Source organism: Sphaerodactylus townsendi, linkage group LG03 (assembly GCF_021028975.2).
Source record: "Sphaerodactylus townsendi isolate TG3544 linkage group LG03, MPM_Stown_v2.3, whole genome shotgun sequence".
Lineage (NCBI taxonomy): Eukaryota > Metazoa > Chordata > Lepidosauria > Squamata > Sphaerodactylidae > Sphaerodactylus > Sphaerodactylus townsendi.
In genome coordinates, this window is record NC_059427.1 from 99480067 (window position 1) to 99507177 (window position 27111).

At 39.4% G+C, this 27111-nt stretch overlaps 1 protein-coding gene across 1 annotated transcript in view; it reads left to right on the forward strand.

Moving 5' to 3' along the window:
• Nucleotides 1–27111, forward strand: part of HTR4 (5-hydroxytryptamine receptor 4) — a 227619-nt gene that overhangs the window by 121828 nt on the left and 78680 nt on the right. The window contains exons 4-5 of the mRNA XM_048492226.1: nucleotides 3704–3904; nucleotides 22481–22634. Of these exons, the coding sequence (XP_048348183.1) occupies nucleotides 3704–3904; nucleotides 22481–22634 (355 nt within the window). The remainder of the gene's footprint in view (nucleotides 1–3703; nucleotides 3905–22480; nucleotides 22635–27111) is intronic.

Consider the following 27111-nt stretch of genomic DNA (forward strand, 5'->3'; position numbering starts at 1 on the left):
CGTTTGGGTTTTTCTGGGAAACTATTTTCCAGACTTCAGGTATCATGTCCCTTGGAAAAACAGATGCTTTGGAGGGTTGACTATGGTATCATATCCCACTGAGGCCCATCCTATCCTCCATGGATGGTCCCAGAAAGAACCGGGACGACGGTGCCGCTGGGCGCCGTCACCCGGTGGACTTACCTGCTCTCCAGCCCTCCGGCGCTTCGCCGGGGCCTGGGGACACATCTCCCCTGCCCTGCGAGCCTGCTTCCGCATCGCAGAGCAGGGGGGCGTGTCCCCAGGCCCTGGCGACGCGCTGGAGGGCCGGAGAGCAGGTAAGTGAAGGGAGGGAGTGGGGGGGGAAGCGCCAGGAAGCCGCTGCTGTTCGCACGACAGCGGCTTCCAGCCGGCGTTTCCAGAAAAGTGCACTTCCCAGCGCACTCTGGAAGCGCTGGCTCGGCACCAGGCAGGCGGCGCGAGGGCGGCGCGGCTGCGAAGTAGCTCCGCCCCCTGTGCGAATGGCGGCCTGGGGATGGCGTTTTTGCCGGCCCCAGGCCGCCATATTCCGCCCGTGCGGAAACGGCCTATGTGAAATTTGAACTCAGGACATGCTAGATCATAGCTGTTCCCCTATTCTATAGTATCTGCACTTCTTTTCAGTAAGGAAGATTGGGGAACAATATGCTGGGCTATACGGATGTTTGGTGTGACCCAGCAAGACTTTAATTGTGTTCTTTTTATTTTAACTGGAATAAACTGTTTATTTCTGGACTCTTCCTTTCACCTAAGGATGTTGCCAAGTTTGGTAAGGGTTCAGAGAAGAGCTTCAGTGATAGTATTAGATATAAGCAGTTCATATGAACAAAGACAGAATGAGTGGATTATGTTTAGCCCAGGAATACAGGGTAGAAGGAGGATATGTTGAAATATATTTTCAAAGATATTTTGAAAGAATAGCTCTGTTCCTTTGTGATGTGAAGAAAAAATCCTTCACAAAGATGGCATGTTTATTAAACAATTGGGAAAACTACAAGTTGAAAATGAAGTTTTTATTTTGGTCCTAAAAGCAGTCACAAGATAATGTCTCTTTTCTATGAGGTTTCACAATAGAAAGAAGAAAGTTTGTAGAACTCGTTCTATCAGTAATGGAGGTCACTGATTGTTTGTAGTTATTCTGTGGGTGGTTTTTTTTTAACAATACAGCAAATTAAAAAATCAGTTTTGTTTCTGTTTTGAACACAGACTTTAATAACCAAAAATACTTCTGTCGTTGTTATGAACAAAATAAAAAGAGTGTTTAGAGTGTTGTCATGCTCTAGTTATTTTGGTTCTAAAGTGATTGAAGGACATGCTGTTTGTCAGATATTCGCCTTGCAAGGTAGTTTTAGTTTAAAATGTGTGAGGTGATGAAGGCAAAAAACAGAAAAGGAAAAAAAAGCAAATGCTATCTTAGTTGCGTAGTTGCTGTGAAATGGCTATGAAAAGTAAACACTGCCTGAAGGAGGAGGATATATCTGGCTTGAGGATTTTTTTAAGTGTTTGCTATATGCAGATACAAAGTCAAGCTCACAAAATAAAACAGGAAACTGAAATAGAAATTGCCTATATAATACCTTTATGAAGAAGAAGAGAAAAAGAGTTTGGATTTATATCCCTCCTTTCTTTCCTGTAAGAAGACCCAAGGTGACTAACAAACTCCTTTCCTTCCTCTCCCCACAGCAGACTCCTTGAGAGATAGATGGGACTGAGACAGTTCTGGACTAATTGTGGATATACCTTTTTTAAGGATAAAGAAAACATCAGATTTGAGAATTCATTTGCCATTTCCTGGACCATCTTTGTTCTAGATGTGTTTAGAATGCTCCTTTTGGGTCCTGGTGCCTATTATATAACTGTGGATTACAGAGCTAACACTTGAGTCTTAGGGTAGAATGGTATATTACAAAAACCAGCAGCCATGCTGAAATTGAAGACTTTGTATCAGGATCTCTGTCCAGTACAATTTACTCTGTGTCCTGGTATGTTATTGTTGCATTTCACAACCCCTGCTGTCAATGGAGTAACATCAAATATAATAAAAAACACATTTCAATAATTTTGAGACAGTATAATTTATGGTGTACATCTCAATATGGAAAATTCATTGTGGGGCTACCATTGCTGGTAATAGCGGTGTGCTTCTTAAAATATTAGGGTTGCATTAATGATATTGGTGAGTGTATGTCTTTGTGTGTCCTTAAAAATACCCTTATTTGGTAAAGACTAAAGACCAATTTTCTTTTTATTCATAGTGTAAATATTAGTACAGAGAAGAAAGTTAAAAAACAATGTAGTAAAAAACCCAGCTTCATAACATTGGGTTGGATTCTGTTTAAAATGTCTGTGAATGGAAGCGCACATTTCTCCTTATATCTCCACAAAGAAAAGGGATGGGGCGTAATTTTTTTTTAAAAAACTGAAGGTTTGCGAATTCAGATAAGCTAATTGATTGTTCAATATATTGTAATAATATTATTATGCTATAGTGATCTAGTATTTGCTGTATTTAAAAAAAACCCTCTAGTGATGGAAAATGGTAGCTGAGAAAGGCTGAGGAAGAAAAAATGTTGCCACTGTGGGTGGACTTTCAAAAATGCACCTCTTCCTGAACACATGGTATAAAAAGATGTGTGGCAGCAAAAAAGAAAGCGGTAAGAAAAACTAGAAGAAGCAGCAGTCTAGTCAAGACCCAACAATTCGCCAGCAAAGATGGACAAGGAATTACAATACTAATCTTAACATATATTATATACGTGGATACTCATTCAAAGTGCAGTACATCAATCTAAATATACAAAATAAATGTGTGCACAATTCTTAGCAGTCTGTATCAACATATTCCTATGTAGGAAAGATAACCATTCATTTATATAACCATAATGTCATAGTCCTTGATAGGAGCAATTAGACATGCAATAGTTCACAGTAAGTCAAATTCTTTTATAAATGAATTACGGTAGTGAAAAAATCCAATTCCACTACCGGTACACAAATTGATGGTAAGTAGGTATCACATCTAGCACGGCAGATGAATAGTGCAAGAAGGCATCCGCAAGGCAGTAAAAGATGCTTACACTGTGATCTTTCCATATAGTGCATATCAAAACAGATTAGGGAAAGATTACACTAAAAGGGAACATGAACAATCAGGGAAGTGAACAATCAGGAAACAATGTCATGTAGATAAAACTCTCAATTTTGAAGCAACTCTAAAATCAAATACATATTTGAACTGGATGTGTATAAAATAAAGCTCCTTTTAGGTGCATTAAATTAGAATTTTCTGAGTAAAAAGTTCTAGGAGAGTGTCATAAGAGATAGCTGAACTTGGGGAGGTTTTTCCCTGTGGTGTCAATTAAGGAAGAAAGGTGAAGTAAACCTAAAACCAACAGTCTTCATCTTGGTTTAGCCTTTTTGTGCTTGCTCTGTCCTGGTTGCGTTCCTTTCTTGGACTATGGCTTCCATCTTTTCTCAGCTGGCAGAAGAGCTCATACTGCAGCATTAAATGTTATCAATCCTCCTAATTCAAGCAGCTTGTGAGAATTTTTGTTTCGCAATTCAAATAGGTATTTGCAATCTAATAAAATCGTGTGTGTGTGTATACATGAGAAAAAGAGAAATGCAAAAGGCACCCCTTCTTTTGGTGATGCCTTCTGAATTAATACATTTGTGTTCCCTGTAGGAAAATCAAGACCAATTATTTCATAGTATCGCTTGCCTTTGCTGACTTGCTGGTGTCCATTTTGGTGATGCCATTTGGAGCCATTGAGCTGGTTCAAGATAACTGGATTTATGGGAAAATGTTTTGTTTGGTCCGGACGTCTCTAGATGTTCTGCTCACGACAGCGTCGATTCTTCACCTCTGCTGTATCTCATTAGACAGGTAGGAGAAAAGATGTGTATGAAAGGAATGCTGTTGCTTCCCATTTCTTCTTTTGTGCTGCATTTCATGAGTTTCTCAGAAAAAGGTATTGTACTTAGGATGAAAGGCCTGTAAAAATGTTCTATGTATGGGGCTCAGTTTGCCCCAAGGCTTGCCTGGGTTCAACTTTGTCATCTCTTTTCAGTGCTAAAGCCCAATCCTGGAATATATGAAGCAAAAATTGATGGGACTGCTGTGGAGCAGGCAGAATGTGCATTGCCTTCACTGTTGAATTACGTTAGGAATTAGGGGGGAAAGTTTTCTTATTAAGGACTTTGTTCAGTCAAAAGTATATTACATATCATTTGAAGTGGCTACTGGACTGAGTGTTTTCCACTAAGTTTTATATTTAAGGAAAATTTCTAAGGTGATGATACACGCCTTGTGTCTGAAACAGTTGACAGTCATATTTAGTTAACAGTCGAGCATAGGTGACATGATGTTCCCTTTTACTTGCGTGTCAGGAATAGGGCAGTCACTCAGGTTCCTGGACCTAGATTCACCCATCAGAGATAGGTATATTTAAAACCATTTATCAACAAGAAGGTACAGGGATAGGAGCAACTTGTTTCAGGACAAGGGAGCTCATGCAGCCTACAATTCTAGCTAATGAACAGGACTAACAGGAGCCGCTCTGCCCATGAGATTAAACCAACACACCCATATACCAGAGTGGGGAACAGATTGTTCCATTGCCATGTACACTGTAAATACACTGTATCCTCCTTCTTTACTTTGGAGTACATACTCAGCACAAGTCAAATATCACAAAGATATACGGAACCCAAGTTTACTAGCTCTGGATTCACCATTTGGGTTCACCTTTACTTCTAGCCCATCATCTAGTCTTTGAATTTAGCTGACAACTTAACTATTAAATTGAGTGTAACCAGGGCTGAAGTGTGTAGTAAAGATGTCCCAGTCAGAAGTAAATTCTTTCATCACTAAACTAGCAAAAGGTTCATGGTCACAAATGAGTTCTTTTCCATGATGTGCAAACAATGCTTTCATCTTGGCTTCCACACTGCCTGCTGTCTTATCTGGCACTAACATAACTTCAAGGTATTTTGAATATCAACAGCTATAAGATAGGATGGGCCACTGAGCTAAAAAAACAGCAGCTGCCAGTTGGACCAAGGTTAGTCTGGGATCTCATACGAGAACACTGGCCTCTGCACTTGATAGGTTGAAGATCCTGGCATGGTCACAGTGTTCAACACACTACTGTATGTGAATATTCATGTTAAGTGAACCCAGTACATGATTTGAGAAGCCCATGCTTTTGACCTCTGTATGTCTTGATGAAGGAAAATGAAGCAGTGTCAATGTGTGAAGTCATGCCTCTTTTGGAATAATTATTTTATAATCTATGATGAACAAGTCATCTTCAATCCTGATTTGGTCTCTGAAGGGCTGGCAAGGTCTACGATCTGACTTAACCTGTTTTCTTCTGTGTGGTCACCCCAGGACATGCAGGACTCTGAGGGTCTGTAAGTCATGGTCTGCCCTTGTGTGATTGAAGATTTGTTTTAGCAGTGAGTCACTGAGATGCTCTGTGTCCACCAGACTGTAACATACTTTTTCATCATGAATACAATCTGGTGCAGAAGGTAGAGGGATTTTAGAGGCTCTGGAAAGCGCATCTGCCACTAACATGTTCTTGCCCTTAGTATAAACAACCAGGATATCATATAGTTGAAGCTGTAGGAGGGTCATTTGTAAGTACACAGGAGCTTTTCCAATAGACTTGAAACATTTGCTTCAGGGTTTCTGCTGAACCAAACATGAACCCAAGCCATCTTTGGATGCATCAGCCTGCATTTCCAGCCAGTTTCTTGGATCAAAATATTGGAGTACAGGAACTGTTGTGATAGCCTGTTTGTTATGCTGCTTACGATCACATTGTCATATAATGTGATTTCTTAATAGGGCATTTAGGGTTACAGTCTGACTGGATTCATTTGGAATGTATTGTACTGTACAGTCCATAGGAGTCTCTAAAGGCCTTGTCCTTTGGTGGGGCATCTGATTGATAGCCTCCACTTTGTCTTCATCAGACCTGACACCATTTTTGGTATAAAAAATGGCTCATGTACTTGACACAATCCTTGAAGAAAGGGATCTTGTCCTTATTAAATCTTACCTTTCAAGATAGCATTGTGTTCTCCTTTGATTGCTAGTGCAGTAATAATATTATCTTCAATTATATGAACAGCTACAATGTCACCTAAGTGTAATTCTTTTGCTAAAATACTTCACTTGCTGACTGGAAGCCGACAGGTAATCTGTGAAAATGATACATGCTCCATGGAATGTTCAAGGTACACACTTCTGTTGATTCTTTAATCAGTTTTATCTGCCAGTAGCTATATTTTAGCTATATCATAGATGGTAAAATTCTTCCTACCACCAGTCTTTCTGATATTCTCAGCGTGGGGATAGAGAAATGTTCTCTTATCGCTGCTTTATTAAGATCATGTGGCCTTTCCCCAATACAAAGTAGGCACATAGTGGAAAAGGGGGCTATTGCAGCCATTAAACCCATGAACAAGTGAGGTTATTGCTGTGTTCAAATAAATATAGTGAATAGTGAAATTGACTGAATTCTTCAAAAATATCTTTGTAGTGTATTGACTGTACATCTCTCAGATCAGATTCTATGTAAGGCACCATATGGACCTGCCAAGGTAAATCTGGATGCACCTATCTCTTCTGAGTAAAGGAAGATTATCATTTTCAGTGACATAGAAGTTCAGTTCAGCTTCTTTATGAACTGCTGTGTAGTGTGCCAGAATGGCCCCTTTTAGTTTCATGTGTGTACCTCTGAAGCAACTGGCATAGCCTATTATGAAAACAGTGCATTTAACTTTTCAGGGTTTTAGGCATTGTAGGCCTGCTACTTCAATTGTGCTGTTCCATGCATTAGAATTGTCACTGTTTCTAGAAAATGGTTGATTGGATAACGTTCTCCTACAGGAAGCTGCAATAGGTTTGTTTTTCTGAACTACATACAATGTTTATTCTGTAGACATAGCTCAAGCCTGGGTGCTAGTTAAAAGCTTTTGTTCTATAAATACCCATAGTTTGTACAAGAATAAGTACCATTTTTTTCCAGTCCTCTGTTCAATGATTGGATGATCATGGTCAAACCATTCTTCTTCCTCCTCTTCCTCTCCACCTGAAGATTACTTTTTCTTCCTTTTACATAGCCCTAAAATATCAATATATCAATGTTGCATTGTAATGATAGTTTAAACAGGATCCCTGAATTCCCACCCCAGAATATGGTTCTCTGAGATTTCTTCAAAAGCTTGAACTTTCCTTCCTTTTTTCTTTGCCCCAACATATGAATTAACTCCATTTCACTCACTTCTTGCAACTCCCATTGACTGGCCTACCCATTTATCCTAAAGCATAGGTCAAATTAGATCTCATAACACTTTTTTGGACAGTTCAGTTATTAGGGAAGGATGGAAGGCCCCACTGTTAAAGATGCAAGGAAATAATCTCTTGTCAATAGATATGCAAGAACCCAGATGGCCATCACTGATGAAATAAAGCTCTCTTTAATTTATGAAGCAAGTCATTAGCCAGTTAATCACACAACTTTAATGAAGTAATGGCTTCAGCCCTGGTTTTCATAAGCCTAGCATTCTGAGTATGTGGACAAATGGGTTCAGGGTGTTTAATGAGCATGACATTGCCTGTTTTTTTAAACATATTTTACTGTCTAGATTTCAAGATCTTGAATGCAGCTGCATTAGTACAGAATAAAGCCAGCCACTGTCTTTTAGACTTATCTGACTCACAGGTTGTTGTGAGGATAATAGTGAGGGGGGATTGGAGTACAGGGTGCCACCCTGAGCTGAGGAAGGGAAGAATAAAAATGGGTAGATGGGAATGGAATAATTACTATGTACAATGTAAGAGGGCTTTTTCTGCCTAAAGGTATTATGATTATGAAGCTATCAAGGTTACAATTTATGTCTAGGGATACATGAGCCTGACAGCCAGGTTCTGCATGACCCAAGCTGTCAGGTCCCTGGTTTCACATAGAACTTGTTGCTTCTTGGAACTCTCGTGCTGTTAGCATTCCTTTTTTATTATTCTTTCTACTTCCTTTTCATTGATGTTCTTTCACGCTTCTGCAGTAACCTTTGCACCCAGGATTTTTGCTTTTTCATTATTTCACAGGAACCTCTACCTTTTGCAGAATTCACATTGTCTAAACATGAAAATCCTCTTTGGAAAAAAAATCTTTCTGCTTTATCTCTTTAGGAATGAGCAGGAAGTGTTGATTTATGAAGTCTTTATTTGACAATTATATTTGCTTTCATTGCTGCCTTTGCAAAACATTCCAGACTGCACTCAGCAGATGAATCTGGCAGGTTTTTACTGAGGGGAAGCAGCTGAAAGATGGATTTGACCTTAAAAGTAAAGGATAAGGAAGTGGAGAGAAATATGTAAACTCTCTAAGGATGTAATAACATTTTCTGTAAATGCTGAATTAGAAAAGACTGATACCATGAATCTAGCACTGTATTTTCCACTATTATTCCCAGGGTTGGCCCCCATGATCAAGACCTTAGGGTCCTGAAGCATAGTACAGGAATGAAAAGGTGTATCATAACAACACATTTGCAAACAGATGACTCCAGATAATTAGATTCAATAAGCTACGTATATGGGGATCTCTGTATACATACTGAGACACTAGTTGGTATTTGTTGAAAAAGGCAGATAGTATGGTAAGCTTAGATGGGATTCCTGCATTCAGAATTTGTGTTTATGGGGGCGGGGGGGGGGGTGTGCTGTTGCAGCTCTCTCTAATGATCATGATTTCTTCTTCTTTTTCTGCTTCTTCTCCTTCTTCTTCTTCATCATCATCATCATTATGTCCTGGCTATGTGGAAAGAGTTCTGCCCATGTCCCTTTTAGTACATAAGATTAATATGTATGTTCCAATAGGTGTCCATTGTTCAAAGGTGGGGCATGCTTCCATGATCTTAATTCCCCCACATACGTTTGCCTACCCAGTTCCAATGTCTGAAATGGACTACTGTCATAAAGCTAAATAGATGTGGGGAAAGCAGTTGTGTAGGGTTGTTTAAAAATCCTCATCTTCCAAATTCTTCTAAGAATTTATACTTTACCTAGATCTCAGAAGCTAAGGAGGGTCAACCCTGGTTAGTACTTGGATGGGAGGCTACCAAGGAAGGCTAGAGTTGCTATTCACAGGCAGGCAATTGTAAACCATGTCTGAATGTATTTTGTCTTAAAAACCCTATGAAATTGTGATATGTCAGCTGAGACATTATGGTAAAAATAAAAGGGAGACTTATGTATGGGAGTGTCACTTGTAATGTTGAAATCTGTAGTTCTTCTGGAATTATATTTTCAGAAGAGGCAAAAGAGGTAAAAGTAAAATAATGTCATTCAGAACTAACTTATTTATGTCAAAATACACTGGAATGCATCCTACTTCAGGCTTGAGAAAGTATTTAAAAATGCTCAGTGAATGAGCTTCGTGTTGAGAATTGCTTTGGAACTTCTTGTTGAAAAGTGAGCTGTATGTCTTTTTATTTAAAAAATGAGTTCAGGATTGCAGCATTTCTGTAGGGCAATAGATCGATCAATCGATAGATAGATAGATAGATAGATAGATAGATAGATAGATAGATAGATATGTTCTTCTTTCCGAACTTGTTTTCTGCACATGCAGGGTCAGTTTTCTTCCAAAGGTCACGATTTTGAGTGTCTTCTGGGGTAAGGTTCTTCCAAAGGTCACGATTTTGAGTGTCTTCTGGGGTAAGGTTCTTTGCCTTAAGGTTTTCATTGATTGTGTCCATCCACCGTTTTTTGGGTCAGCCACATGGGCAGCATCCACCAGGTTCAAGGTGCAGGGCTGTCTTTGCTACGAATGTTTCCTCATGGTGCATGACGTGGCCATACCACCTTAGCTGTGCTTGCCTCAATTGCTCAATTGGTGTTATTTTAAGTCTTTGCCGTATGTCATCATTTGGCACATGGTCGAACAGCATCCGGTTTAGCATCCATCGAAGCATCCTCATTTCCATGCCATGAAGGGCTTGTTCATGTTTTCTTGCTGCTGGCCAGCATTCGGCTCCATACAGTGCTACTGGGCGAACAACTGTTTTGTAGATTTTGGCCTTGAGGTGTTCAGGCATTTTCTTGTCACACAAGATAAAATTAAACTTAAAATTATATAAACTTAAAATTAAACTACTGTGTGCCAAAAATTGTTTCAACATATAAATAGCTATTTTGAAGTGGTCTTATGTTTTTTATTAATGTTGCAGAGCAACATTACTGGGTATTCTGCAACATAGCATTAATCACAGAAATGTCTTCAAAACTAATGCTTGCATATATGGCAAAGCAGGATTTTTCCACTTTCCCTTTCTGCTCTGACTTAATCTCCTAAAATTTTGGTGCTCAAGAGATCATCAGACTTTTATAGGAGGCAAAGTGGAGGTTTGCAGTGGGAAAGAAAAATTAGCATAGATAATGAACAAAAAACACTGTCCCGTCAATGGATATATGTTATGTGCGCTCCCACTTTTTAAAATTAAAATGTTAGTTGCGAAAATGTTTTGTTGTTGTTGAGGCTACATCCTGAATTTTGAAAGGAGTCTGTTAATTAAACATGTACAGTTTTTATATTTTGTTTAAATTAATGTCTTACTGAAAGGACTGTTGACTTGTCGCTGTGTAAATACTGTACAGGAATTTTTTGCATAGCTATTCTTTATATTTCAGTGTTGAGAAACCAAAAAATCCCATATTTTTCTTTTAGGAGAGCCATTTATATATAGTCTGAAAAATAAAGTTTTTGTGATGGAAAAATCTCTTGTGCACTTTCTTTCTGGAAAACAACTTGGGTGGAATTTGAATTAATAATAATGGAACCACATCATAATAACAGAATTAAATTGAAGGAATCCACTCATCCTCACGGTTGCATAACTCTAAGAAATTTCTAGTGATAAGTTCACCTTATTTCTTTTATAAACATTAACCAGATTTCCATTACTGTTCATTTATCATGTGCTAAGAAGCCTTTGAGGGTTTATTTTCATATCTGTAAGAAACCCAGAGCTTCAGAAACCCAGTATTATCTTCGAGTTTCTCAGACCATAAAGAAACTTAATATTGAATATGTATGGATTCAAATATTTGACCTTTATTTCTAAAACTGAGGCATAGTGTGCTGAAATACTTCAGCATTTTTATTTTGCCCTACAGAAGTGCTGCAATCCTGAACTCATTTATTTATTAAAAAGATATACGGCTCACTTTTCAACAAGAAGTTCCAAAGCAATTAACAAATATAACAACAAATTAAAAAATTACACAGTAGAAATGGGAGATAGATGAAGCAATCCATAATCAGCTAATTAAACAGATTTAGTTATCAAAGGCCCAAGTAAATAAAAAAAGACTTCAAAGTCCCCTTAAAAGCAGTAAAATTCTGATTCCTATGAATTCCAACAGACATTTGGTTCTGTAGTGTAGGGGCCATGAGTGAGATGGTCCTCATGGAAGTAGCTAGTATGAGTGTGCTGCGGGAAAAAAATCATTTGGATTTGGATATATTGGAGCAAAAAAAAATATATGGAGACACTCACCAGAAGTTTAAATGATGATGGGCCAGAAATTCACTGTTTTCTTTACAAGTATCAAACCCCTCTGACCATGTAACCTCTTCTAAAAATGAGTTTGTCACAACCTTAAAAGGAGACCTGGATAAAACCTCAGATGATTGAAAACTAAAGCTACTATTGTGGAACCTGAGAGGATGGCACAACAACATCTAGGGCTCTGAATTTTTAAGTTTTTTTTTTTGTGTATTTTCAATATTGTATTTTGACAGGAAACCTGGGTCCAAGAGCTGGCTTCTTTGACCCTACAAGTTTATAGAGCATTTGCAACCCCAGCAATTAAGAGTCATACAAAAGGTTGGGGTAGTGGTGGTTTGGTAGTTTTAATTACTATCCATTTAAAAGCAGAAATTCAAGTTGTAGAAAGCCCTTGCCCTAGTTATATTCAGATTTTGTTAGGAAAGGGCACCCTTCTGTGTGTAAATGTTTTCTGCCCCCCAAGTGTTCTCTAACTCAAGAAAAATCAAAATTATGGGACTTGCTTTCTGCAACTCTTGAAGATATTTCTCTTAGTACCCTAGTTTTAAAACAATTTTATGTGGAGATTTTAATGCAAGGATTGGCCCAGGTAATCTTGGGCCATGAACTGATACTCATGCTCAGATAATTGCCGAGCATCCCCTCTTTTGGGACTATTATTTGCAAAATAGTTTCACCAATAAGCTGGGCTTAAAGCTTTTAGAGTTGTCTTTGACATTTTATTTAGTCATTTTGCATGGTGTGAAGTTTGATAAGTCTCCTTTCCATTCAAACACAATAGATTATATAACTGTTTCCCACTCTTTACTGAGTCATGTGGTTTACTTTGAGATGGGTAAAAGCACAGCAAGTGACCACTGTCCCCTAAAGCCTTTATTAAATTTTGACAACAGAATCTTTACAATTCCAGTTTTCACAATTGCCACAGAGTTAATTCCTGGTTATAGGAAACACAGGTAGACAGAACAGCTACAGTATACAGTAGTGCAGGTATTGAGGAGTGGTGGTTTCGAAGCTAGATGGGTTGCTGTACTTCAGTCAGAATAAAAAACAATTGAGTTTCATGAAGAGATAGCTGAGTTTTTTTAAACCTCTGTTTATCAACAACAGGCTACACAAACAGTTTCCCAGGTTACAAATACTGGTATAGTATTTTCTTTTTTTTCCAGGTTTCTGATATTTTTTCGTTCTATTAGTCCCTGTGGTGAATCTTTCTGAGAGGGGCTGAAGGAGATGTTTTTAAACATACTATTACTGGCACTAAAATTGCAGGGATTTGCTGGTGTCTGTTCTTTAAATGTCCTCCAAATTTCAACTCATTTGGACCACGAGGTCCTGTTCTGTAGGCCCTTGAACAATGTGCCCTCATCCATCCTCTATTTTTTCCTGTGGAAGGGGGGAAGAACAGTGAAAAATGTAAGAACCAACAATCCCCCTCCCCCCAGTAAGGCTGTTGTAAGGCCCAGTGAATGTAAGACCTGAAAAACTGAAGCTATGTAAAACCCAAAAATCTGACCCTGTGTAAAATGAAAGAATCTTAATTAATGTAAAATGTGAGATTGTCGACAGAAAACAGGAATTCAGAAAACCCACCAGTCCAACACCAACCAACTCCAGTAAAGAAGAAACTTTTTAAAAACCTTGAAACTGAAGTTATCTCACCTAAAGCACCCTGGCAAGCCAATACCATTCCACGGGAGACATATCATGCCACAGGAGACCATGCCCTCAGAGACACAAATGTGCGGAAACAAAAAACAGTTCTGGGGATCCTTCAAATGCTGGCTTCTAATATTCCTGATTAATTCCAAATATTTCTGGGATTTTTGGGGACCCATCATATCCATTTGCAGGTTTTATTGATATATGTGTTCTGTATGTTTTGTGATAAATAAATACACTATACCAGTCTAAGTAATATCAATCACATGCCCATTCAACCTCTTTCCCATACTATAGGTTACATAAGCTCTGACTCTTGAGTGACTTCCATGGCATGAAAAGGAAACTCTGGAGGGAAAGACAGGCATTATGCAAATACATTACACACTGAATGGAGAAGTTGTTGAGTCCTGTGGAGACATCATAGAGTATCAGAGTCTTGCTTCTTTATTTTTTTTAAAGATAAAGAGCAGTAATGGAGAAGGTGCAAACTCTGAGGCCTAAAGGTCTTCTGAATGATGAAGTGTACGATAATTTGTAGATCTGTCAAAGTGACATTTCTTTAATACCAAATTTCCTTTGCCATGTGGGAGGCTTAATTCTTTTACACAATAACCATTATATTTTGGGTGCTGTGTGGTTTCCGGGCTGTATGGCCGTGTTCTAGCAGCATTCTCTCCTGACGTTTCGCCTGCATCTGTGGCTGGCATCTTCAGAGGATCCTCTGAAGATGCCAGCCATAAATCAGCTATCAATAAAATACAACCACTTTAACATATATTCTGGCCGTGAAAGCCTTCGACAACCATTATAATTTTACCAAGTAGCTTATTCTACACTGGTCAAGGCTACTGAATTTCTGAATGTATGTAACTGAAGCAAGACAGCTTCTGAAAAGACTAAAATTAAAAACAGGTAAAAGTCGAGTAAGGCTCTGTTAATCCTCTGAAGCCACAAATGAACCCCATTTCTCTTTGATACCTGTCTGCCCAGAGGCAATGAAACTGAGCTATTGAAGAAAGGTTTTTGGAAAGAAATGGAATTGAGACAAAAATGACCAAATTAATCTTGCTTGTGGAATTGACAAATGTACCATATTCCCAGCACTGTAGTGTAAAAATCCTTTTGCTGTAAGGAAAGGGAACTTAATGCACTGATTGCTGAGTTTGTGAACTGAAGAAGAGACCCCTCCTCAGTAGATGGTTGCTGCACAGTCCAAAGAAAGTGTGAGTGAAATCAGAAACAATCTTAATGTTCCCCTGGAGTGCCAAGTTGAAAATCTGTAGATGATTATATTGGTAAGAAACATTAGATCTTCCATCCATTCATCATTTTTCAGTTGAGGGTAGAATTCTTTCTTTTCTTCCAGAAAAGTAATAATAGGGTCCAACAAATCCACAGACCTACATCATACATTGCTGGTTAACAGCTATCTCACATTACAGTGGAAAGAGACATCACTGGGTTTATGCTCAAGCTCTGGTTCTTCAGTAAAGATTTGAACTGTCTGTGGATCTTCCCATTTCAACATATGAAACTGACAATTTCAGGAAGATTTCATAACATCTTCATACTTGAAATATCTGGATGCCAGTTGTTCATAATGAATAATGCAATGAACAGGGAGAGACTGTGGAAAGCTAGGATCACTTTTCACAAGTGCAATTAATCCTGCAAACCCCCCCCCCCCCACACACACACACACCACCACCATTGCAGGTGCTCCATCTGTGGCAGCACTGATAAGTTTATCCAGTGGAATTTCAGCATTTGCTAAGGCTCTATCAAGCACATTTTTAATGTCAGCAGCACCCCAAATACTTTCTTTTAGTGTCTCCAAGGCCCCTTCCGCACACGCAAAATAATGCGTTTTCAAACCACTTTCACAATTGTTTGCAAGTGGATTTTGCCATTCCGCACAGCTTCAAAGAGCACTTAAAGCAGTTTGGAAGTGCATTATTCTGTATGTGCGAAATGAGCCTAAGTCTCTTCTTTCATAGGCTCATTCCGCACACGCAAAATAATGCACTTTCAAGCTGCTTTCACAACTGTTTTTGCCATTCCGCACAGCTTCAAAGAGCCCTGAAAGCAGCTTGAAAGTGCATTATTTTGCGTGTGCGGAATGAGCCATAGTTACATGAGAAGATACATAACAAATAATGTCTGCAATCTGTGGGTTGTCCTGTATGTCTGTAGATTCGTCAACAGCTAAGCTGAATTCAAGGGAATCCTTTAAATCATTTTGCATTTCGCCTGCAACGTCAACACCTCTGTTGTGTGATGTGAAGCTGCTGTTAGTCACTGAATTTTTGTGTTCTTTGGACCTAACACAGTAACAACAGCTACATAAGAAAAAACAAGTTTAAAATACTTGTTGCCATTTGGAGCAAAAACGTATGTATAAATTTCCAAGGAGAGAAGAAAACTAGATCCAAGAGCTGAAGTTGGAATACTAGTTGGCTACAATCCAAATTCAAGAGGCTACAGAGTCATGGATCCTAAGATCTGTGATGTCCAAATATGCAACAATGGCTACGTAGATAAAAGAAGCATTCTGTGTGCTTCAAAACAAGATGACTCCGTGAAAGAAAGCAGACATGATACTGAAGAGGATAAAAGCATTGCTTGCCTATACTGCATCCCTGCAAGAGACTTCCCAACCAGAAGGAAAAGATGAAGGAGCCAAACCAACAGAAAGAGAAACTGTAATATGTATTGTTGAAGGCTTTCACGGCCGGAATCACTGGGGTGCTGTGTGGTTTCCGGGCTGTATGGCCGTGTTCTAGCAGCATTCTCCTGACGTTTCGCCTGCATCTGTGGCTGGCATCAGATCCTTCAGATCCTCTGAAGATGCCAGCCACAGATGCAGGCGAAACATCAGAAGAGAATGCCGCTAGAACACGGCCATACAGCCCGGAAACCACACAGCACCCCAGAAACTGTAATAACTATAAGGTCAGAAAGAAGCACAAAGGGAGTGGCACCAAAGAGATACACTTACCACATGAATGTGCAAAGCCATAATGAACCCATAAGCTGGGATTAAATGAAGTTGCCTCCATGTGAAAAAGAAAAATGGATGATGGCAGTAATAGAAGAGTTACTTTACACAAGAAAATGATAGCAGACATACTGACAAAACCATTCCCCAAAATTAACTTTGAGAATCTCCATCAAAAATGATGCCTGGTTGACTTCAGAAGCTGACACTTGATAAGGGGTTTGTTAGGATTTTACAAGTGCCTGTGTCGGGATGGCCCGAGTATTGCGGGGTGGGATCTCTGTCTGGTGTGAATTTGCTGTGTGAAACTATTCCACTGTTGCTTTCTGTCTCTGCTTATCTCTCCTGCTCTTAGTGAAGGCCAAATGCTTTGGTTCTTAGTAGTACCGCTGAGAAACTGTATGGTGGGAGGGGGAAGGGATGTCTGGGTGCTTTATGATTGAGACGTCTCGGCTGAGTCAAGCCAGAGACGTCTTGGACCATGTATGGAACTTATCTGACCTACAATAAAGAAATCATTGTTCATCACAACTGTTTCAATTGTTTGGTTCAAGGAGGTTCTGACACCCTGCTTCATTCATTCAAGCAAGATTCAACTATTGACGTCACGTTCCTAGAATCACATGAGCTTTTGGAAAGGTCTCCCTGTTTCTTCTTCTAGCAAAAGAGGGGAAGCAGACACACAGGCACATATAGACTGCGCAGCCAGCCAGATTGAACACTTGGATAGAGTTTGCTGTGCCTATATTTCGTGTAAATTCATTGGTTATCTAGTAAAGTTCAACAAAACAAGTCACTTGCATTTCTGCCCTATTATTTGTTCTGCTAATTCATTGCAACACAACACCTTGTTATCCGGAATTAGAAATCAAATGTGTTGTTAGTGATGCAAGTACCTGCCTGTCATTTTTGCTGCAAAAGTCAAATTTCCATACTACTAAACACATTGGCAATGCTTCCATTTATTGTGAGTTGCATATTTGTGAAAAGCTCTAGTCCCCAAGCCCCCATTCCTGCTTGCAAGAGCTTCAAGTGGACCATAGTCTTCACTACTGTGCATGTGAAACAGAAATCAAGAGACACTTTAAAAACATACAAAGTTTATTCCAGTATGAGCTTTCATGAGTCAGACTTTACTTCTTGAGATACAGGTGTATAATTACTGTACAGAAACTTTTCAAACCAAAATCACAGGAGAAGTTGTAGCAGAGAGAGATATTTGTACTGAATCCCTCTCCCGTGTGTGTGTGTGTGTGTGTGTGTGTGTGAGTGAGTGAGAGAGAGAGAGAGAGAGAGAGAGAGAGAGAGAGATGTGCACAGCTAGGTATATCGGTAAATGGAAAAATACTGGAGATTGAGAGATTAGATTTATTGGATTCCAAACTATCGTTTTATAGCACTCGATCTTTTTTTAATAGTTGACTCAACCCCAAGTGAAGTTGTCAGCTGCAGCAGTGATAAAAGTTCATAAACCTTTGGAGCGGAACTGTTTCTCTGAATTGTCTCCTCACAGTAGTTAATTGGAAACATTTCCGGATGATTTCCATATAATTTTGCTACTTCTGATTCAATGTGTTAATTGCCAAGGGAATTTGCCATCCTTTCATTTCCTCATTTCCCTCTCTATGTCTAATCATGTTCTTTTCCTCTCTGACTACAGAGTAGAAGCATCCTGTATTCTACCACATTCATATATAGTCTGTAAAACAGCTTCTTCCCCATAGCACAGCAGCTGCATTATTCAGCACTCTCCAGTAGGGGGCTCTTCAGACTGTTGGGACTCGGAGCATTAGTCCCCACCACAAATGGTGATCTATACTCAGAAGCACCAGACTTCATAATGTGTGTGTATGGCTGCCCCAACAAGAGCTGCCTGCTTTTGAAAGACATTTTAATGATCCTTTAGCTCTTGCTGTGATGAAATGACCACTCCACACACTTCAGGATGATGCCATCTTCCAGCATCTTTGGTTGGAAACAGGTTTACACAAGGCCCAGAGCTTACCTCCTCCTGCACTGAAGTGCAGAAACATGGGATTCATGGGCTTTGCATGAAGGATCTGGGAAATGTTCCTGACGTGTTCTTTAATATTGTTTCCATTTATACAACAGCAAGATTAATTTCAGGTATCCTTTGGCCATTTATTGCTTATTCTGCCAAGGATGCTTTGACACCTGTATATTGTTGAGAGCCTCTCTGTTGGGCCATGGAACAGTTGACAACTATTCTTGTGGCATTAAAAAGTGCTGCAGTAAATGTTCATGCCAAACACAGAAACCTACAGTGATGGCATACCCCTGGTTATGTTCCTTAAATTAGGAACACTCAGCTTCCTTTCATTGTGACATGAACTAACATCTCCCTGTGGGTTTGTATTACTTTGTTCCAGCGGTCCCCCCCCCCCTGGGGTGTCAGGAAATCAATTACCCACTCTCTTTTCCCCACTTTCCCCTCATTTTGTTCCCAATATCAGATGCAGGGTGGCAGTTGCTTTCTGCAGAGGATGAGGCTTTTGATGGCCCAGGTTTCTGATTAGTCCCTGTGACGTCGATCATGAGGGCATTTTTTAAAAAAATTGCATGCAGTTGAACGAATGCATCTGCACAGCTCTAAAGCTACACTCTCGCATTGGTTGTCGGCACATGTGCATGCGGAGAGCTGAGTTATGCCCCCTCCTTTCTGGGTGGAGGGAAAGGGCACCATGAGAGGGGAACAGTGGGGAGGGAAGAGTAAAACATGAGGCAGGCATGGTGCTCCGTGCATGTTCAGCTTTCCAGTTAATTGGAGGAAAAGGTTGCCATTTGCATGAACTAGGAAGATCCATGCTTTTGCCTATCAAAAGCACAATGCGTTGGGACCATTGCATAAGTGAAAATCACATCCGGATAATGTAGCAAATATGTTGCATAATTGAAAATCTGCCCTGATGAGGAGGTAGGCTTGCTGCGTGGAGAAGCCCTGTGCATAAATGGACAAAGGAAGGTCCTTGAGAAGTTTTCTTAAGTTCCTTCGAAATGTATTACAGATGTTGGTGTGCCCCCCTTCCCCGTTTTTGTTCTATTACTTTATAAGTTCAGTGGTACACATGATCTTTGCTTGGGTGATTTATTTTTGTTTTCCTTTTGATGACCTGTCCATTGTCTTCATATTGTGGTGGGACTTCCCCACTACTGGGTTTGAACTAAGGTCCCTTCCCTCTTTTTGTTGTCCACATCCCTAACAGAGGTGGGTCAGGCACCAACTATAAAAATAAAAGTAAAGCAGGACTCTTAGGATGTATCCTGCTGGGAAAGGTTGCTATTTATTTCTACCCACTTAATTTATATACCAGTGAATACTAATGTTTGCCTTTTCCATCCTACTAGAGCATGACTACCTATGCAGAATATTCAGCTCATCAGCATAAATGTCACCAGGAGGGGAAGGCTGTGTCAGATTCTAGGGTCATTAGGATGTTCCTTAGGCTCATGCTTTCCTGGTATTTAAATAATAGCAGCATCCCAATTCACCAAATACAAACATTTAAAAAGTTACACTGTCTATGATGGAGGTGGCCGACATGCAGGGTGTGACCTTCTTCTAGAATCCAAATCCTTATTTTAATAGATCACAGTGAAGTCACTAAGCACATATTGTAACATATATTGACATTATTGCATAAGTAATAAGTATGGAAATGCAATATGCAAGTAATCTAATAAATAAGTAATAAGTGTGGAAATGGCAAGACCCAGAAATCAAAGAATGCTGCACCTAGTTCTAAATAATCCCAACAGAAAACACACAAGAGCCTTTGGGTGAGTGTTTCAAAAGTACCACTCTGATTCTGCATGGGAAACTGCTGGAGACAAGTGTTTAATGGATCCTGTTTTGTGACCTTGCGCTACTACAGACAGAGTTGCTCTCTTGGAATTTCAAGAACCCAGTGAGTTTTAAAATTAGCTATCCATTAAATTTAATTCATACTGGGCTAGATTCAAAGCCAAATAAGTTCAAATTAATATGTGCAAGTCACTGAGCATTGGGTTAATGAACCAAAGACAGAGGGAGGCTTGATTTCACTCACAGAGTACAAAACTCCAGCTCAGTTTCTCAGTATATTTTAAAGGTTTACTTACATCTAGCTGAAGGGTGCCAGAGAGAACTGCTAATACCTGTACCTTAGAACACATTGGCCCATTATGCATGGAATGCTTACCTCGGGGCTCTTCGCTGCACAGTAAGGTTGTAGTGGGGTCGCCTCGCATTTCTCTGTTTACACATAAGGAGCCACTCCATTGCCTACTGTGCAGCTAGCCTGCTGAACTCTCTCGGGACTAAAAGAGTCAAAGCAATTTCCTAGACCACACTTTGCTAAAGAAGGGGACCGTGTCCTAGAACTGATATTCTCTCCCTCACCACACTCCATACACACATGCTTCCTGCCGCCACTGCTGCTGCTGGAGAAGAGAGAGGCTTGTTATTTCAATACTCCTTGATATTTTGATATTCTTGTATTAGATCTATCATTATTTCAATTTATCTGATATAGAAAAATGTTTGAAGTTAAAAGAAAGTTTTTTAAAGCCTTTTTGATCATCAGGGAGCGTGGAAGTAGGCGGGGTAGAGCCAAAATGCCTTAAACAAGGAATAACGCAGGACCATTTCTTCTGTCTTCCCTGAGAGACATGGGAAAAGATCACTCTTTGCCTACTCTCACAAACGGTGGAGATTACTGGATCTGCTGTGCAGTGAGTGTGAGAAGAGAGAAAAAGTGTTCATAACAGAAGTTCTACTCGGAAAAGAATCTCCCTTTAACATGGGCAGAGAACCAGTGTATATTTGGCTAGTGTGTGGAAGGCAGACATTGATTTCAGTCCAGTATGCTTAAGCATTGCTGCCAAAAGTTTAAGGTTTACACCTCCAGATAACGTTCATGAGAAGATAGATAGGGAAGTATGAACTTATTGATTGGACCTCTCAGTAGCATCTGATAATATTGTTTATAGTGTCCTTCTGGATCCACTGTGAGCTAGAAATAAACATCCTTTTAATGTGGTTTCACTCTTGTCTTGTGTGCAGGGTCCAGCATGTGAATTTACTCATCTCAGAGACTCCTATTTCTAATAAAGTGGTGGAATGGTGGAGGATGCTCTTGTACATGGGCTTCATTTTGAAAAGGCACATAGAATCTGTGGCCAAGAAAATAAATGTGTCAGCTTTGGTTAATTACCTACAAGCCTTTCTAGAAGGGCTTGGCTTCTCCAGTCTCCCCTTCTGAACTACTTCCGGGGTACTTTATGTGGCAGTGTCCTTAAAGGCAGTTCAGTATTTACAGTTGACTCATAATGAATGATTAATGGTATGAGTTACAAAGGACATATTACACCAACACTCTGAATTGTTCTCATTGCTTATTTATTTATATCCTACTTCTCTCCCCAAGGAGACCCAAAGCAGCTAATAGTACAGAAGAAAATACAACAAAACAGTAAAAGGGAGAAAAAGGCTTCGGAGTGCCAACCAAGTCCGCTGTGTGATAGCTGATCTTTTACACAGGTTGAGCCTATAACCATCAAGTTAAGAAATGAAGGGCAAGAGTTACTTGGCTTGTACCGTTGGGCATGCCCCAGCCTTCAATACCTGTGCTCATAGGAAAGGAACAAAATCTGCAAGATGCTATTGCTAATAGCGTCTTCTCCAATTCCTCCCTGACAGGCAGACTTGCTTCTGAGTTAAATTCAAGACTTTTATTTTAGTAACCCAAGATATGGGAGTACAAACTCTCTTTCAGATCTGGACTTTTTAATTTACTGAGGTCTGTAGAGGATATTTTGAAAGTGGTTCCATTTAACTTCAGCTTAACCACTTGCAAATAGATTGAAGATTCATTGTTTTATTTTTTTTAATCCTTCCATTCTGTTTGCTATCAAGAGTTTTCAAAGGTGGCTCTACTTGATTTCAAAGTATATTCTGCGGTTCTACAAATATATACCTTTAATGATCTGTAACTTGGTACAAGAGGATGACAGAATTTCTCCACTGAGATGACAGTGACCCTCCTGTTGGTCTTCTCTTTCAAATCTTCTTTGTTCCAGGTACAAGATCACTATAGGAATGCAGTTTTCAAAATATGATGATATTAACTGAACAAAAAAGGATTTAATTTGATTTGTTGAGATTTTAAGTGGTTCCTATTATTTACAAAAATGTCCTTTCCTCTCCTCTTTCAGGTACTATGCTATCTGCTGTCAGCCTCTAGTTTACAGAAACAAGATGACTCCAATGCGCATTGCTATAATGTTGGGAGGCTGCTGGGTAATCCCAACATTTATTTCTTTTCTCCCTATAATGCAAGGCTGGAATAGCATTGGCATTGCAGACCTGGTGAGTGAACCCCAGTTGTGTTGATTCATTCAAAACAGTATGTGTAGCCTTGAGTGCCTCTTCTAAATTTTCACAAACCTCCAAAAAATTCCACAGAAAAGAGAAATGTCAAGAAGGATTTGGGTTGCATTTAGGTGGAGTAGACCCCCCTCTTCTTGTAGTCCATAAAACCACAGTTTGTGGCAAACCTGTTCCTTGGATGGGGAAATTTCAAGGGACATTTGCATACAGCTTTGGGCGGGGGGTGGGGGTGGGACTGCAGTGAAACTGCAAATCAGAAAGCTCATCTCACCTCTCCATGGATGTGCCATTTCATTGTTACGATTGTGCTGGCAGAAAAGCACATTTGAATCCAGTCTTTTGCATGTGGTTACGAACATTTTGCTTGGGTATAACCAAAAAAGACTGGAAATAGTAGTCATATTCCATACTGTAGAAATTGATCCAGCTGGGTTATAAAGCTCTTCTTTCACACCTAAACATTCACATGTTTGTCTGCAGGGATTGTGGCAGCTTTAGATAAAATCTAAGATGCACCTCTTTGTGAGTAGTGAATGTTATATTCCAAATAGAGAATTGTTTCCGATATCACCATCTTTATCTACATATTAATAAATTTACTCAATAGGTTTATTACTTGAAGATCTCTGTATGCTGTCACCCAGAGAGATTTTCCAAACCTTAAAAAGCCAACTTCTAGAACAGGAATACTATATACTGTTGGGGCAAGCAAATAAATCATGCTCACCCCTCTCTGTCAGAATAATACCGGAACAGGGGCACATAGCCAAATATCTTGAATTATTAACTGAACCCCAACAGAGATGGATTATCACAAGGGCCAGATCCAATACTTTCCCGTCGGCCATTACAAAGGGTCATTACTTATCCATCCCTCTCCAGGATCGGGTTTGTCCACACTGTAAAAACCAAGTGGATACTCTTGCTCACATTATTCTTGACTGTCTGAGATATGTGGGCATTAGGAATTTCTCTCCCAGGCTGGCCCTAGACAAATCTGAAAGAGACTCTGTTGTGGAGCTTCTGTTAAACAATACAGATGTCATGCTCTTGGAAAAAGTAGCAAAATTTCTTTTGCAAGTGACAGAATTTTCTAAGTAATGTATACTGCTATATACAGTCTTTCCGTCTGCGTTTTGAATGTACTCCTGATTTGTACTTCATAAATGTCTGGTAATGCTCTAGAGCCTATTTTAAATGCCTAATAAAGGTTGTTGTTGTTGTATTAATAAATCAGTTGCTCCTAGGTTTTCTACCTTGGCAAGCAAGATTGTCATGTTTAAGATCTTGTTTTTGCTGTTTGAATTATTTAAAAATCCTAATTTTTCCCCAGGAAAACTGATGTTTCTATATGCATTAATAAACCAGGATGGCTTGGGAGAACAATTTCAAGTCAAACACCAAAGAAAGATTTTTATCCTTTATCGTGTGTTTTAGCTGGTCCGAGGCTAATACTATGACTTATTTTTTCTTTCTGCGAATGATAGATTTATAACTTGAGCCTTTTTAGCTCCTCTACTAAATCCTTATCCCCCTTGAATCTATATCATGTGTAGGTGTCACTAAGGGCCTTCATGGCTTCTCTGCATTCACTACCATACCATACTTTAGAATCTACATTGTTTCCTCTTCTACAGTTGTTCTTTGTCATATTCATAGCTTTATAGATTTCACCTGTTAACTGCTCATAGTCTTCCATACAGGTATCTCTGTCTGTAACTTTCCATATGATTTCATCCAGTAATCCCAAACTCAGAAGCCCTTTCATACTCTTGTCCAGGCTGATGTTCCACTTGACCCTACAATTTTTTCTCATATGCTATGACCTCCTTGTGAATATCTTCAGTGTGTGGACTAAAACTGGGAATTTCAAATGTAAATGATCGCTATCGTAATGAGTGGAGACCTCAAAGGATTCAACATACCAAGTCATCTCTCAAGACACCATGATATAGTCGATAACACTTATCCTTACTCCTAAGCAAAAGTTAAGTTCTGCAGGATGAACATTAGGATAAGACCCATTTAGGATGCAAATGTTAATAGAATTAACCAACTGTGTCAACTTATATCTCACATAATTATATTTAAAATCTTTTGAAAGCCTAGGGAATGAAATAATTGGGTTCTTGACTTTCAAAGGAAGAGCTTTATAGCCACAGTATAGACCCTTGTCATCCTCACCAATCCTGGCAATAAAATCCCCAATATAATTTATTTATTTTATTATATTTCCAAGACACCCTCTCCTAAAGGGCTCAGGGCATTGTACAGTATTCAATATAATTATGTTAACATCAATAAAATACATGTTCAACAAATTTGGCACCATAAAATCAGTTTGAGGGAGGGTAGTTAAAAGTCCCCCCATTCATTCATACCAGAGGGTAAAAAGAAAGAGAGAAAGAATAAAAGGGGCAAAAAAAAAAAAGAAAATGGAGAGGGAGAGGGAGAGGAGAGGGGAGGGGAGGGGAGGGGAGGCCAAAATTGATGGAATACTGCTGCTGCCCTCGTAAGTCCGGTAGAACAGCTCCCTCTTACAGACCATGTGGAACTGTTGTAGGTCTCACAGGGCCCTGGTCTCATTTGACAAAGCATTCTACCTGGCTTGGGCCTGGCTCTGGCTGAGGACAATCAAACTACTTTTATGCCAGGGATCACTAGTAAATTGTTATTGGTTGAACACAATGCCCTCTGGGGAGCATATCTGGAAAGGCGATCCCTCAGATACAAAGGTGCCTGACCATTTAGGGCTTTAAAGGTTAACACCAGAACCTGGAATCTGATTTGGACTCCACCGAATGACATAATGACATAAACTGACTAAATTACCTAAACTGTTGAATTAGTCCTAATCAGGTTCCCAATCCAGCCCACATTGCATCTATTTGAGTTTTAATTTTAACAGGGAGACAATAGACATTAATAATTAAACAAGAAGTCTGACAGTGCTGAAGAACAAGTGCCATAGCCAATTGCATGTAGAGTGCCAGTTCAGCTATTTTCACATTCAATGCTGTAGAAACTAATATTCACAAGCACCCTTTTGCTCTGCAGTGTAACAAAGCCTCTGCCTGTAAATCATAAACTGTAAAACCATTCAGTGAAGGGATCTCTAGACAGCAGATCTCCTGTAGCAATATTAAATTAGCTTTTGATTTAAAAAATTACATGTAGCGTCTTCCCTCAACCTACTTGCCCAATTCATAACATTCCAAGATGCTAAGAAAAAAGTTTGAGTTGTTTCTCTCTTCTGTTAGTATGACAGTTATCAAATCCAGTTGGCAAAACAGATCTGTAAAAATGCAACCATTGTTGCCAGTACACCTATTCCTAGTAGCAGTTGTGTCATTACGTTAAGGGGCCAGATGTTTTTACATCGTAGTCCATCAGGAGGTTGGTAGAGGAGACTTCCTTGTTAGAATTGAGGGCCATAGCTGTGGGATCTATAGTCGTAATTAAAAAAATAGTCCTTTGGCTAGAATCATCTGCAAGAAGTAAACTCTGATTTTGAGAAGCTCCATCTTCAGTAAATTCTTCCTTAGGACTTGTGGTCTGTTAGTAATTGCAACTTGATCCCAATTTGAAAAAGTTGAAATGGAGTTTACTATCTCCTCGTTCACTGCCAACTTCCAAATGAAATGTAGCAACCTCCTCCATGGCAACCTCCTCCAGGGGTTCCACATATTTCAACCCTTTATCCCTGGCTTCCAGTGAGTCATGCAGTATAATTAAATCTTGTTGCAAGTTCTCCCCATCTAGCTTCCTTTTCCTCTCCCTGCCACCAGGCAAATAATTTGGGAGAAGGGCCGTTGTTATTGTATTGTCAAAGTCTCACACTAGATTCTTTTACATCCTAGTCTTGCTTTTTGTGTTAACATCAGCAAAAGGATTTTTGAGGTTCCAAATGTAAGCGTGATTCTCGGAATCTGGTTCCAATTATTATTTATTACTTCTGTCCATAGTAAATCTGTCTTGGAACCTCTCCATCTGAGTCAGTTGCTTAGGTGATGTATAGTCAGTCATTTAAAATTCCATGATGACATACACCCTTTGCATCTGCAGACTGTCAAGCAAATCTTGTGGGTTGGAGGATCAAATGCTGTTGAGGTCTTTTGACTTGCGATTTATCCACCTTAAGATGCTGCTTATCCTCCTTACATTGCCCTTTTAGCACCCTAGTAGTTGTCAGAACTTGATGTATTAATTGAGTATCACAGGAAAGCTTTTAAAGACTTGAGTATAACTATTTCTCATCTGCAAGCACTTGAACTGCTTGCATAATTTTCCTCATGTGATCAGTTAGTTTGTTTAAAAATAAGCCCTATAATAAAATAAATAAAAATAAGCCATTTGTTTAAAAATAAGCCCTACTGTTTTTGTAGTCAATTCAGAAAGTTTAAACAAAGCTTCCCCTTCAATCTTATTATTACCTAGGCAAACTGGAGCCCTGGGC